Source organism: Anser cygnoides, chromosome 11, assembly GCF_040182565.1.
Source record: "Anser cygnoides isolate HZ-2024a breed goose chromosome 11, Taihu_goose_T2T_genome, whole genome shotgun sequence".
Lineage (NCBI taxonomy): Eukaryota > Metazoa > Chordata > Aves > Anseriformes > Anatidae > Anser > Anser cygnoides.
The window spans coordinates 2,810,342-2,825,303 of record NC_089883.1 but is presented as its reverse complement, the minus strand read 5'-3'; the positions used below and the strand labels follow the sequence as shown (position 1 = coordinate 2,825,303).

The following is a 14,962-nucleotide window of genomic DNA, read 5'->3' as shown; positions in this document are numbered from 1 at the left end:
AAACTCACCCACACAAATATTATTGGCCATTGCTGTTACACCCATAAAATATTGCAAGTTATGTGGACAGAAGACCTCAAGACATGCTACATAGAGGTCTTACTGAAAATGAAATACATATAGACAAACCTACAGAAGAATCCAAATTTATTTTCTTTTCCACGTACCAGTGCTAGCTTCTGCTGTTGTATTGTCAACAGTACCATTGAGCCGCACTATGCTAGAAGCAGCTTTGGCATTACTTGAGTTATGATAATTTAGTTTAGGTAGACAGTCACCACTCCCTTTTGCACTCTCCACTTCAGACACTGTGTGCAGAAAAGGACAGAGTTATTTAGAATCAAAGCAACTTAATTTAAAACGAGTTTTCATTACCTATTAGACATTTCAAGCAGGACTAAATGACAGCTTGTTGCATATATCCCACAATACATAGGTCAATATTTAGTTGTGCAAAGATTTTCAAGCTAGAACTGATCTATGGATATTTCATTGCCAACATGACGTTTGCAACAGTTGTAGGGAAAATATACTGAAAGAAATAATATAATTATATTACAAGGACAACTTTTATTACGAAGAGTATTTTCAATGACTGTGTATGGGGAACTGTATAGTACAAATGTATGACTACTTTAAATCCGATTGCTACATATTTTCACAAAGTTTATGCTTCCCAACTGCAGTTAAGGAAATCATGAGCAGAAATCTGAAGAAAGTCCACAGCAAATTCAAAGCCCTTCTCATTTTGATCTCCTTGCTTTAGAGGAATTCCAGGGAGATGAGTAATTTAGACCTGATCTCACAGACTTGCAAATACTCAGTCATTCTCCCCTTATGGGATTTAGGAAGAAAACAGCCTGGTAGAAGAGGCCTTCCGGTTGATTAGGCCTTTAAAGCAATTTTGATTTTTTTTTTTAAAAGAGAAAACCATTATGCTGTAATTATCATTAGTCTTTTCTATTATCACAACTTATTGAAACTGAGGAGGGAAAAAACTGCAATTTTAAAATCTAAGTTAGTTACACTTAGAAAAAAGAACTTTGGGCATGAGCATAAACTGGTATTATCACATACATTCATTGTAAAACAGTCAACTACCCCACGTAGCTCTGCTGAAATCCCCATATATCCACAGTGAACTAGATATCTATATTCACAAGACACATACAAGAACTGGAGTCACTCTCTCTCTTGTCTTCTTTTTGTTCTTGTATATCTTGAAGACAAGTTTTCCCTTGCCTGATTTCTTCTTTGAATGATGTGTTGTTGCTAAAGTCTGAAAGTCCCCCTATCATAAAAAAGGGAAAAATAGAATAAAGATGATTATGTTATTTAATAGAAAGCTATTTGAAATATACAACAGAAAGCTATTTGAAATAATTTCTTATCAGCGTTGAGATAAAGAAAAGTACTTGAACACTCTACCAGGAAGGGCCGTATGTGATGTGCTTGCTGGCAGTTTTTTCAATGCTCTTTTGAACTGTGCTATTCCTAAAACAACGTTTCTTATCTTCATCCATAGGAAATAACCACCTCGATTGCTTGAAGGCCATGTACTTTCTAAAACGGCCTATTTTGGAAATATCAAAGTCAAATAAAGTCATCCAAAGGAACAGTCAGGTGTGAATCATTAACTTCATTTCAAACTGGGCTACATTGGCAGTTATAAAAGTAGACTTCTAAACCTACAAAGGTGAAGACTACATAATTATTCTGTCTTGAATTTCTTCTGATTACTTGAAATTATAGAATTACATCTCAGCTGAAGCTTATTTTGATTGCTTCTATTTGCCTACATAAAAATGCTCACACACACACACGCACCCTTTGAAAATACTTACCTTATTGTAATAGCCATAAGTAATGGCATTAGGGTCAACACCAGCCTTCTGCATTTCAAAAAGTACTCTCACTGCTAGCACAGGCTGACCATACTGTCCACACAGCTGCATAAGTACTCGGTAGCACACCTGAAAATACACACATTTAGTATCGTCCTTCTACAGTCAAATACATACTCCATTCATTAAAACTGTGGGCTATTCCTGAAGTTCTGGGGCTGGCTTATTTTACCTCATCAGGCGGATCTATTTTTTTCGTATGCATTTTTTGTAGGACATCATATGCAGTTCTCAGAGCCCGAACTTTTGAATGGCACACTTTCACATATGCAGGAAGGCAGATAAACCAAAGACCATAGCAGTGACGTAACAAACATTTGGACCACATCTGTGGTATAGATGAGTACTTCTTAGCAATTTTATGTGCAGATTTAATTTCCTGTAAAGAATCAAAAAACATTATTTGTGTATTTACACAGACATTACACAAATCTACATGTTAAAACCAAACATGCATCATTTTATCTACAGGAACTACATTATTGAATATGTTGTTCATAAGAAAATGAAAGCAAACTGTGGGATAGCAATACAGTTGCTGTGCAGTACTCCCACCCTAAGTTTCAAGAAACATGATCTTATTATTCTGTGTACATGTTTTTTGTAACATATGAGCAGGTTAGAGCCTGTCTTGAAACCTCAGGTAGAGAAAAAACACAAGAAGTGGATGTGGAAGCCCAGCAGTTTACCACAGAATAGTTTGGGTTGGAAGGGACTTCAATGAACGTCTAGTTCCAAACCCCCTGCTATTGGCAGTGACACCTTCCATCACTCAAAGCCCCATCCAACCTGGCCTTTATGCTCATGGAGAACAGGATGAAGAACACTGAAGGAGTGGAGACAGCACAGCAAGTGATCATCTGTGCTTAGGAACCCTGTACAATACATTATAAGCAAAACCAATAAGTACAAGTAAACATTCAAAGAAAAATTAGCATTGCTATCCTACATTCTCCACATCAGCAAAGAATCATTAGGCTGCAGCCTCTCCAATGTCAGTCTTTACAGCTGAACAGAAGATGAATGCAGAAAGCTGCTATTTTCCAAAGTAGCTCACACTATAAGGATACCTGCAAGTACCTGCTTAGTTCTTCTGAACATCGGTGATGGGCTGTTGGGACTACTGGTTTTTGAGGACAGTTTGTTACTAGGTGTTGTAAGAAATCCTTCAGGTCGTTCAAACAGATCTAGTTTTAATACTGGAAACCCATTATAGCTGTAAAAAGAAATGTGTCACTTAACTCCCGCAATGCGGTTCCAAAGTAAACACACTATAGAACAGCAAACAAAGTTACACAGTTGCTCTAGAAGCTACACAGGAAACAGAAAATACAGGAGTAAAACCTCAAAAGACACCATTGACAGAGAGGTTTAATAAACCATCTGCATGATTTCATGAGCATAGGTCTGCACAAAAACAGTCTCTCAACATGTTATTTCAGTGTAAGCAACATTTGCTTTAATAACATTTCCTTTAATTAATGTGTCAAGTGTATTAGTATGTATTGATTCCAGTTAATGCGAAAATCTGTCTTGGTCCCCAGCAAGCATCATATCACAGAGGCTTATAAAAATCAATATAAACAATAACTATCTAAAAGATTAGATTTAAAAATGCTTCTGTGAATTAATGAAGAAACCAACAAACTCATTTGACACAATTACTAAATTAGTAACACCAATTTTTCAGTGATTCTCTGCAATGTACTCTTTCAAAATAGTATCTTCAGATTGTATGATTATCAGTAGTTGCAGCAGGCCAACAGACTGAGTCTATTAATTTTACTTTTAACTTTAAAAAATGTCAACAGCTAGCACAATGTAATGTGAACATACAGTCATCTTCATTAGGTATTACTGCTTCTGTGTACACACAGACATGCACGTGTACACGCACAAAATCATTAAAACTTCCAAAGAGCTGGCATACTAGGCATTTCATTTACACATTTTTTACTTCAGCAGAATAAAAAGCAACAGGAAAAAATCTGTACTTCATGGCTATTACAAGAATATAGAAACTAACAACAGAAGGGCCGCTGTTACGATTTCGGCTAGTATCCTACTGTGTTTTTAAGTCACCTGTATTGTAGAGGGTGCTCTTCACCATTTGGCAGATGAGGGATCTCAGGTGGTGTTATGAAAACTGTATGCTCACTCTTGTACGACTCATCCAGCTCTATAAGCCGTGTTTCCCCAGTTTTGTCCATATCTACCTAGAGAAATTAAAAGAAGTATTTACTAGTGTTTCCTAGTGTTAGGGTATTTTCTGCCATTACAGCCATATGGTCAAGCAATGCTGAGTCTGTCTCAGCATCAAAGGACTGTATTTTAAGCGTAAGGATGCCTTGTGAAATTACGATGAGAATAGTAAGTGTTGTATCTTTTTTGTAAACTTTACCAAACCAACAGTCAACACTCAATGAAATCACTCTGATTTTCAGGTGATTATTGTAAGCAGTTGTACAAAGAGGCTGATCATTCTGCATAAGAACATTTCTGTAAACGTTTGCAACTGCAGCAGTAATTTTTACCTTATTTTTAAATGTGAAAAGTGAGACCTTCTTTCACCCCCATTTTAAGCAATGCAAATAGTAACAAACTATTCAATATTCTAATCTAAGGAGAATCTATAGGCAACACTATCAAGAAATTTCAGCCACTTGCAGAGTCATTAACATCATGCTAACTTGCAGAGGTTATAGAAATACACACACTTTCAAAGAAATAATGGAATAAAAAGTCACCTAACCTAAAGGGGTTAGAAGTAGCTTGGCCTTTCTAAAAAGAAAAATTCATCTGAAAGGTGAAGGACAGCTTCAAGACTTTTTCCCTCTTTCAGACAACTCAGTTGTATGTAGGAAAATAGAGCAGACATCAGGTGGCCCTGTTCTCTCATAGCTAGGACAGCAATTCACTTCATGGCTAAGAAAGGCAACTTGCAATGTTATCAGAAAGCATAGGTTTTGTCCACATTTGTTTTGTTTTCATCTTTGTAATTGGTAATTTGACCGTGTGTCTTTGCTCTGCTAGCCTGGCTGTTGCTGAGGGCAAGAGGTTGATCGCAGCAATGCTACCTTCAGTCAAGAGTTCTTAGTAAACCGCAGGGCTGGGGAGCCTTTCAAAGGTAGCTTTCTCTGCAAATTAATTCCCCTACTTTATCAACAGCAGCATGCTCCAGGCAAATTTCGAAGCAGCAAACTGCAGGATCAAGTGGGAGAAAAACTGTCCAACAATTAACCGAAGGCATTTTATTCCGTTTGTGAGAAAAAAAACAAAGAACCAAAGCAAAATTCAGCCACTCCAAACAAGACCCTGGGAAATTATGAACTGCTTCCCTTTGAGAAAAAGATGAAGAGTCCTTAACAAAGTACTACAAGCTTCCTGTTGCTACTGTTCACATTACAGAAACCACTAAGAACAGAGCTAATATAATGTGTATTACATTCCATATGCAAGCCTTCAGTTAATATTTGTGCTGGTATTTGTATTGCTTTGTCTCTGATCGTCTGTCACCAATTCTGTCTGCTCCAATACCTCATAAGTGCTGCTTCTGCTTGCGGGATGAGACGTCTCCATCTCAAAGAGTTGGCACTATCAAAAACTATTTACTTCCCAGCACACAGAACATGCTTTTTTTTTTTTTAATTCAGATACTGACAGTCCCTGTGTTCAGTTCAAATACCGTCACAGTTTACATTTATAGCCATTATTTAAATGGTTTAAATGGAAATCAAATTACAGCCAAATGGTACGTTACTTCAATGAAACTAATAAGCAGGCAGTGGAACCCAAAGATGTTCTTCATGCCTTAGAAGTTTAGCAACAGAAGATTCATGTGAAAAATGACATCATCTACAGTTCTCTCCCTCCAGAGAGGTGGAAATATATCAAGTAGTTTCAGTAGAATTCTTAAACATTTAAAATTTGATAAACATAAAAAGAGGTGCTCTTAATTACACATTTTACTGCATGAGATAAATGGAAAGTATTAGCAAATCTAATCAGCCAAGTAGCAAGAACATATGGCTCTTGAAACATAGAAATAAATGAAATCTAAGGATGTAAAAAACCCCAGAGCTACAAGTTTCAGCAGTGAAATACAATAAAGTCAGTAGCTTAAATATGTTCCAAATTGAAGTAATTTTTGAGTTCATGGGAAAATGAAAACTTGAGACAATTAGCCAATGCCTCTCACCAGCAGAAAGGATTCTTAATTACCCATTTTGTCTGCTAAGATAAAATAACATGTAGAACAGATTATTCTTCAGCTTAAAATATTCTTGTAAATGATTTGAGGCAGGCCTTAAGTAATATTTTATGGACAACTAATTTCATGGTACATAAGATTTGTCTCAACCCGGTGGTTTGTAACTATCCATGAGAAAGTGTTCTATCATCATTCAATCCATGACATCACTCTTCCATGTATACCCCTTCACGTACTGGTTCACCTAGTGAAAGACATTTATATAAAACAAAATATTCACTCAAATGTAATCATTCAAGTTTGATATCTGGTCATCAAGATGAAACATCCTGCCTAAAACTCTAGATCCTACAGCACTCCTTGTTACACTTTAATATCTTGACTTTCTTTACTGTAAGCACTGTACCAGAAATTAAAAAAAAAAGAAACAGGAAGGAGAAGATGAAGGGAACATACCATTGTTCAATGAGATCTTACATGGGAACTGCATTCCTCATGTCGATGAAAACCTAGTTTTGCAAGCAAATTCTAAAACCATGGCAAATCCTACACACAGTATTTCCAATGTGTCAATTTCCCCACAATTAGCTCTGAGAACAGAGGTAGTTGTCCCCTCAAAACAAAGAAATCATCACTGCCAGAAATACAAGTTGGAGAACTACAAGTGTGTTATGTAAGGTTTATTCTCGTGGCGCTGTCATGAGCATTTTCATACTGGAAAGAAGCTGTCAACAGCATCAGTTAGCAGAATGACTGGCATTAGAACAGATGAGCCTCAGCTTCAGCTGTGCAAGCACCTACTTAACCTTTAAGAAAAGGTGAAAGCTCTGACAGATTAGTTGCAATCTTCCCAGTGGCATCATCAGCCTAAACACTACTCTTTGAGGAGAGCTGTTTGAATTCCGAGGCAAAATAACATTAGCTAGGACACCAATTTCAGTGCCTTCATAAACCATTCCACAAAAGGAAACAGAACAGATAGATAGAATCTGACACTCATGTAGTAACTGCATTTTGAATAAAATCCTATTTAACATTAGTCAGAGAGAACCTGCAACACAACGAAGACTAAATATTGTCCAGGACTATTTGGTCACTGGTGTATATTCCCATTTATGATATCTCCCTTTTTAAATGCTAACTGGCATACAGTAAAGCAAGCACTACATGCTGTAGACTTTTTAACTGAACTTTAGCATAATCAGAGTTAACATTACATAAATATTTGTATTTAAATCAGTTTACAACCTACAAATACCTGTAAACTCATGCTGTAAAACTGAAGCACACTTTTGAGAACCACTACTAATAAAATATTCAGACTAGCAAAAGCTATAAAGAACATTAAATATCATGATAGCATACTTTTATATTCATCTCAAACTTAAGCTTAACTGAATTCAGATTTGTTTTTCAAATGTCAATTCATTTTAGCTCTTTTGCACTTTCTTTTCTGCAAAATAGCAATTTACATAGTCTTCAGTATTATGGAATAAACAGCTGGTGACCTACTTCACAGGAAATCATAGACAATATGTGCATTACTTAAACATTAGTGTCCCAGAATAGAATGTTACAGGTAGCCAGTAAGAAGACAAGTAGGTATAGAATTTCTTATAATATTCATAACAACTTCTTTTGTGTTATAGTAGAAGCAAACAGAGAAATAAGACTGCAGGTTTCGGTTGTTTTTCTGAACACAAAAGTAATGTTTTTAGGAATTTTCAAGTAGGATCAAAACAGTTATGTGGATCCTCTTCAGAAATATGATGATTTTTCAGAAGTTAATATACTTTGTAGAGAATGAGTTCCTCACAGTACTCAACACTAATGTGGACTTTCCTTGTAAATAACATAGGATTTCTAAAAATTGGAGCAATACTTCCATGGAAGACTAAAAAAAGAAAAAAAAATCCACTCTGATTTGGGAAATCATTCTACCATCTACTACTGTGAGCACCAATCAAGCAAAAGGTCTAAACTTATGTCATGAAAAACATTGATTGTGATCATGTTGCATTTTCACACTCCTTGCCACCAAATCCTTAACAATCACCCCTCCTTCTCATTACAAATGACAGAGCAACAGCGAGCAAAGTATTACATTAGTGCAACAAAATATGATGGTAGATTAACAGCATTCAAAAAAAAAACAAACAGCTTATGCAAAGCTTGTATGAGACACAATACTGCATCTTGCCTATTTAAGAAATCCGTACCTTTCATATCCATCAATATTTGACGGTAATGTCATTAGAAAACACTTATCTAAGAGAAGATGACTATTAATACAAGCACTGTATTTAAGGTATTTACATCAGCAAACTGGTTTGAAATTGAGGGTAGCAAGTAGCTGCAGTATGAATGAAAGGATGATTGAGAAAGATTTGTTTTAATTATTCTGTTTCAGTACAATCCTAATACTTCTCTAACAGTAACCGGAGAATTATTATTAGAAAGAACTGGCCAACATGTTGTGAAAAGGAAAAAAAAGTAAAGTAACACTCTATTCATAATAATTAAAATATGAGACTACCTCACATCAGTTACAGTGCTGCTCATCAACCTCAGTCCTAAACTGCTGCATAAAATATTACACATTTATAAAAATAAATGCTTTCTGCTATATTTCAGGAATATAGTTCTCTGCTGAAGAATCTTCAAGTTGCTACTTTGCAGTCAGAATACTTCCCTTCTTACTACGGGCCAGTATTTCAAAGCTAACATACATGTGAAAGTTAGCAGTGCTGATTTGTTCTCATAATGTATTTAGACTTTCAAGGGTTTGAAATGAAGCCCAATTAAAAAAAAAGGAAGATGGAAGGCTCCAGTAGGAAACTAGGAAAAAGAAAAGAAGTAAGAAGAGGCTGAAATAAGTTTATACTTCAAATATATTCTGCCACGTAGTATATCAGATAACATAAGCAACTGGAGATGTTAAAAAAAAAAACAATGCATATGAAGACTTGCTTACTTTATCTACGCAGTCATCAAAAAATGCAAGGCTTGCATCCTTATCACTGACAAAAGAACACTCTTCAATGAAGCGAATAAACATCTGAGTTTTGGTCATCAATGTATAGAACTTCTGATGTGAGCGATCTCTACTTTTGAGGAAACCTGTAAAACGAGATCAGAAGCGTGTAAGAATGCCTAGAAAAAAAAAGTCCTCATCGGAAGTCACCACATTTTACACTAAGGAGCAATAAACTTTCTGTAATCTCTGCCACTACTATGAAATTTCTTCTGCGCTTGAATTTCTACCATCATTCACAGTACTAACACTGCAAACGTTTTTATTCTTTGAGTACGAGAGAATCTGAAATAACAAATGTTATATATATATATATATATATATATATATATATATAAAAAACACAAACTTATGGCTCTTTACCTTGTAGTTCAAAGAGAGAACTTGCATCTGTGGCTGTTTCAGAGGGCGCCTCTGTTATTGGTCTCAGGTAGGACCTATAACCTTTTAGTATTGAGGCCATGAAACACAGAAACGCTTCCTGGATCTCCAAATCTAACAGATGTAATTTCTTCCCAGAATTGAAATCATAGTCATTCATTGCTAGTTCCATTAATGCATCTTCTCTTGGTCTTTGCTGCACTGTGAACAACAAAAACATTATAATGCTTTGCATTGATTTTCTTCAGTATCGATGAAAAATTTTTCTTTATCCTACTCGATTTACTTACTACTAAGCTATTAAAGTCACTCATGATATGCAACAATGGATTCAGCTTGACCTTATACAAATTATGAATGTCTGGATAATACTAAAAGCAAGATAAATTTACCTTTTCAGTACGTTAGTTACTACAGCAACAGAAGAAACCAATATGGTCAGAGCTTAAAAAAACCCTCAAACCTGCTTATATAAACATGTGAAAATTTATACAAGAGCTGCTTAAATAAGCATATTTTAAGGACAAAGACATAGATAGGATGTATATATTCTTTTACAGAGCCTTTCATCTCGGAGTGTTCTCAAAAAGCAGACTATGCACGTTAAATACTTATATAAACAGAAAAAACACCAATCAAATGCAAACTGGAGCCATCAAAACATAACGTAATGCAATAGAAAGATGCAGAGAGAAAACAGACATTTTCGTAAATTATCTAGTAAAACCTCTGCTCTTAAAGGAGATACTTTTATCAACATCTTCTAAAGCCATCAGAACACTAGCTAAGACTTCAACACTACAAACACAAACTATGGTAACATTCTAATAACATCTCAGAACCAGGAACAGATTGTTTCAGTACTGTCTTTCTACATCACATAAATATAGGCAGCCTTACTTTGATAACACATTTAAGTAACTTAACCTGTAGTAAGAACTTACGATCAGTACTTTTAAAATATAGACTACAGAGAACATATGTTTTTAATTTTTTTCTAGAAAGACTTCATAAAATACATCAAAGTTTTGAAGCAATTGAAAGTTTGCATCACGTAACAGTAATACACTTTTTTTGTGCAGCATACGTAAGTAAACTTCTGTTTCTATACATTCTATGCAGGACAACTAATTTCTGGTGACAGCAATCACCACAGCTACATGATGTTACAACTGCCTTGCATGATTGCTCCTCGACAGACTCTCACTATCATCTATGGAAAGAACCTTGTAAGCAGACGGGTATGTCAGAGTGCTGGCCATGTTCCTTCCCACTTCACAAAGCTTTTTAGCCATGATGCCCAAGCACATAAATATACTCGAGGTCAACTAATTTTTCCAAATGTTTTGTTTTAAATAATTTCACTAACGTTATCCCTATCCAGTTTTCTGGATATTTAGATGAAGGTTCAACACACATTGTTCTGCAATATTTGAGGATTCTATCAACAACCAACTTTTCCTTAGAAACATCCACTTAGAAACAGAATACTGCTGTACAGTTAAAACCTCAGTGTTTCTAGAAACCTTCCATCTTAAAACTTCAATCTTTTCCCCCATTTAAAGTTTCAGGTACTTTTTCTCCTCAGTCAATCATACTTAGATATTTTTGAAATAAACTTGCAGCTAACAAAAGGCCTAGAATAACTTTTTGGTTGTTTCCTGAATGGAAAGGCTTGAAAACATATATGGTGTAAAATTATTTACATGAATAAAACAACACAATCAGAACAAAAGTACTATCAGCTTGACTGTCAAAGCTACCTCAATTGTCAAAATATCAGCAGACTTGAGCCAGCTTTGATGACAAAACTGAAGATTATTAGCTCCTGACCGACTCTTTGCTTTATTATTCCTTTTTTATCAGGACTTTTTTTTTGGTACAAGGATAAGAGCAATACAAAGTGATATGTATTGAGCTCCACATTGTGTATATGCAAATCTCCACCTCAAAAGCCCCCACGTGGGTTCTAATCTTTGGACTTAAAGCACAAATGGTGCTGTTCTGTATGAAAACATTATTCTGTAATTATGTTTAGTATAATGGGTGACTTAAGAACACATTTAACTAGCTATATTTATCCGTTACTGTGGCACACTATATCCGATGTCAATCACTCTCTACTTCCCCACTCACATTCTGCCAGTTGCTGATATAAATTATTTAAAGTGTTCATCAGATTTTTGCAAGGTTTCTTTGGTAAGATCTTCCAGGCAATAGCTTTCTTATCTCCAGTCCTGGAAAAACAAAGGGAAAAGAAGTATGAGTATACACCGGAAATATGTTCGTATATAGGCTCGTATCCAGATTTTTCTATCCCACCATAGTAACAGGAGAGCATACACAATTTGCTCCATTGAAACTGTGCTGAGAAGGACTGAAAACCAACAAACGAAGCCAAACTTGATTTACTGTATGGAGATTTGATTACAGACATTCAGCCAACACCTGTTATTTCAGGATAATCATTATGGAGACACAGTTTAGCACTGAAATCGATCCACATAGAACTCAAGAAAGATGGATGGATTAACAGAATTAAGCACTTGCCATCACACAGTCTACCACTACACATGCTACGTTCTAAATTGAAGTTATTTATACTAGGATAATGACTAGAACGTTGATAATATCCTGAAATAAACTTGATATAACTGCTTTGCATTTAGCGCATAGAGACACAGACTTAACTACATTGTTATCACAATGAAAAAAATTACAATTTTTTTTTTGTCAACAGAGGGCACCAGCAAGCCTCGAGACCCTATCAGTCAAAGTTGGAAAAACTGTCAGCACGTTTGACACTTTTTTCCTGTAAAAACAAGTTAATTCTATTGTGTCCTAAAAAAACATACAGAAAATCAGGTAAAAGTAAAATGGAAACAGAAATAGTTGGAAATAAGAAACTATTTCCATTAATGAATACATATCTAATTAGACAAATAACAGAGGAAATGTACAAAAGTTTTCCTCTTAATCAAAAACTAAACAAAACAAAGTTACTGCAGCCTAGTTTGAATGAATTCCTAAAAGCTTCAGAGCAGAACTACTGTACAAGCTTGATATCAGCATAAAATCTGTAAATCCTGTTTACAAATGCTTAACGTATACAGTCTTCTTTAAATCTACATGGAACTACTGAAACAAAGTTGAGCCTATAAATAAGAAAGTTTAAAAGAAAAAGGTTTTAAGTTTTTAGTTCAGCATAATAATGCTGAAAGACTGCTGCCAACAAAAGGATAATAAAGAACATAACCAAAGACTTTGAGAATGAAGTTGCATTTGGTGTATACTTAATATATTAAGCATTCTACTGAAATGCAAGCGTAAATTCTGAAATACAGGCTAAATTATTATTATTATTTTTTTAAATTCTGAATTAGAAGTCTTACCCCTCTTTTCTGTAGAAAAGACTATTTCTGTATCACATCATCATACAAAAATAAATAATACTTTGTTTTGAGTATCATAACAATATTGACATGGAAATACCTACTCAGAAGCCAAAACAGATGATCTGTGTTTGTGGTTTAATTCCAGTCTTGCCTTTGGGCAAAAATTCTGGACAGAAGCTACTTTTGTCTTCCTTGTGCTTTTATAGTTTCTGTATGTTGGCTATTGATACCATTTCCCAATGGTTTTAATAGAGCACTACTACCCCTTACCAATATTTCAGATGATAGATAATTAGCATGACAGAAAAATGTTGGGCTCTACACAGATCTGAAGGAGAAATACTAATACATTTATTTTGATTTGTTAATGATGGAACTATTTTAAGTCTTAATTAAGACTAATTCATTAAAGTTTACATCTCTAATTCTCAGTATCAAGTTCCTATACTTCATATTGATATGGACTATAATTTCATTGATATAGTTTTCAAGCAGATGTCCATCTGAAGACATTAGAATTTCTTTAACACTAAGAAAGCCAATCAGGAAAAACTAAGATGATTATTCTCCTCTAGGGAACCAATGAAACGAAACATAATATGGTTAATCCAGGAAATGTGCTAATGCGTGCAGTAAGATTTCAATGTAATAGAGTAAGAGGCAGTAATGCTCCATGAAGACCGTGCCTCCGCTCTGCCATGCTGAACAAGAACTAGCTATTTCTAGCATCCTCATTTTAAAAAAATTATATATTAGAAATTTCAGAGGTTAAAAACAAACAAACAAACAAAGCCACTCAAGTTTCACCACCAAAAAAAAAAGGCAAGTTTCCCTTTGAAAAGAGGGAGTAAAATAAAGTTAACATGAAAGACAAATTGTTAATAAATACTTACTGAGAAATGGTATTGGTATCTAGGTCAACACAGCTAACATCTGGTGGAGGGTCATAGAGATCAAAGTATCTTGAATCAATTCCCACTATGAACGGGCATGGCGCACTTAATACATCTGCCAGTGCCAAGGGACAGAGAGGAATATATGGGCAAGGCCAGTGGAAGGGGAATATCATCTTTGAAAACAAGCAGAGATAAACACATAGGTTAAACATGTATAATAGTCTACTCAATTATAAAACATACTTGACTAATCCCCACTTCAAAAACATTTGACATGACAGGTAATAGAGTACTTTACTGTAATTCTAGAGGCATTTTATTTAATAAAGTGGGTTCATTTCTCTAAATTTCAGTTTGTTTAATCCATAGAAACAGAGCTCTTCAGTGTAGTAGACTGCATATGGTACAGGTAGTGAAACAATGCTGATTGAGAATGTTAAATGCATATTATTTTCCTTTCTTCTAAAAGATAGAATTCAGTACTACTTGGGAAAAAAAAAAAAAAAAACAGGAAATCGCTGAATTTGGGGTCAGTGCATTGTGATGACCAAACATAATCACCTATGATATTTACACACAAAAAGCCAACAGTAGCTATCCTTTCTCTGTGGTCTTCATGGAAGATCATTAGATATTATGTTGCTAAAGATCTTAAATTTTATTCTAATTTTTAAGTTCTCCCTAAGCCTAACGACATTACCACTAATTTTAGATTTTATCTTAAAAATATTATTCTTTCCATGTACAAGTGCATGATTAAAAGAACATTACTTACAGAGACTAATGCCTCTGTCACACTAGTAAGGACAGAAGGTCGTAATGAATGGATGAGAATTTTATGTTCCGTCACAGCAAACACAAGTAGAGTTACTGCATTTTCAGGTCCTAGGTTCTGAAGTAGTGTAGAAAATTTGCCCCCACTGTCCAAAAATATAAACACACCGGTGAGTTATAAGTGACCAGAAAAAAAAAAAAAAAAGAAGAAAACAAGGTATTAGAAAAAGATTTTATAAACTTAAATCTACAAACATTTCTTTTAAAGAAGACAGCAAAATAGACTACTTGGTATACTTCATTGTCCAGTGAAGAACAGTTATTTTCCAACAGTAACCATGCCGCCTTGAGACTCTTAGTCTAGATTT

General features: G+C 34.9%; 1 protein-coding gene across 7 annotated transcripts in view; it reads right to left on the bottom strand.

The window, feature by feature from the left end:
- DENND4A (DENN domain containing 4A) overlaps positions 1-14,962 on the bottom strand; it is a 52,323-nt gene that overhangs the window by 12,639 nt on the left and 24,722 nt on the right. For all 7 annotated transcript variants that reach the window (XM_067003526.1, XM_048076257.2, XM_067003529.1 and 4 more), the window contains 12 exons: positions 14,596-14,740; positions 13,818-13,993; positions 11,666-11,766; positions 9,512-9,730; positions 9,089-9,234; positions 3,987-4,120; positions 2,985-3,120; positions 2,077-2,283; positions 1,845-1,973; positions 1,429-1,573; positions 1,172-1,291; positions 168-308 (listed from right to left, as the gene is read on the bottom strand). In XM_067003526.1, the coding sequence (XP_066859627.1) occupies positions 168-308; positions 1,172-1,291; positions 1,429-1,573; positions 1,845-1,973; positions 2,077-2,283; positions 2,985-3,120; positions 3,987-4,120; positions 9,089-9,234; positions 9,512-9,730; positions 11,666-11,766; positions 13,818-13,993; positions 14,596-14,740 (1,799 nt within the window). The remainder of the gene's footprint in view (positions 1-167; positions 309-1,171; positions 1,292-1,428; positions 1,574-1,844; positions 1,974-2,076; positions 2,284-2,984; positions 3,121-3,986; positions 4,121-9,088; positions 9,235-9,511; positions 9,731-11,665; positions 11,767-13,817; positions 13,994-14,595; positions 14,741-14,962) is intronic.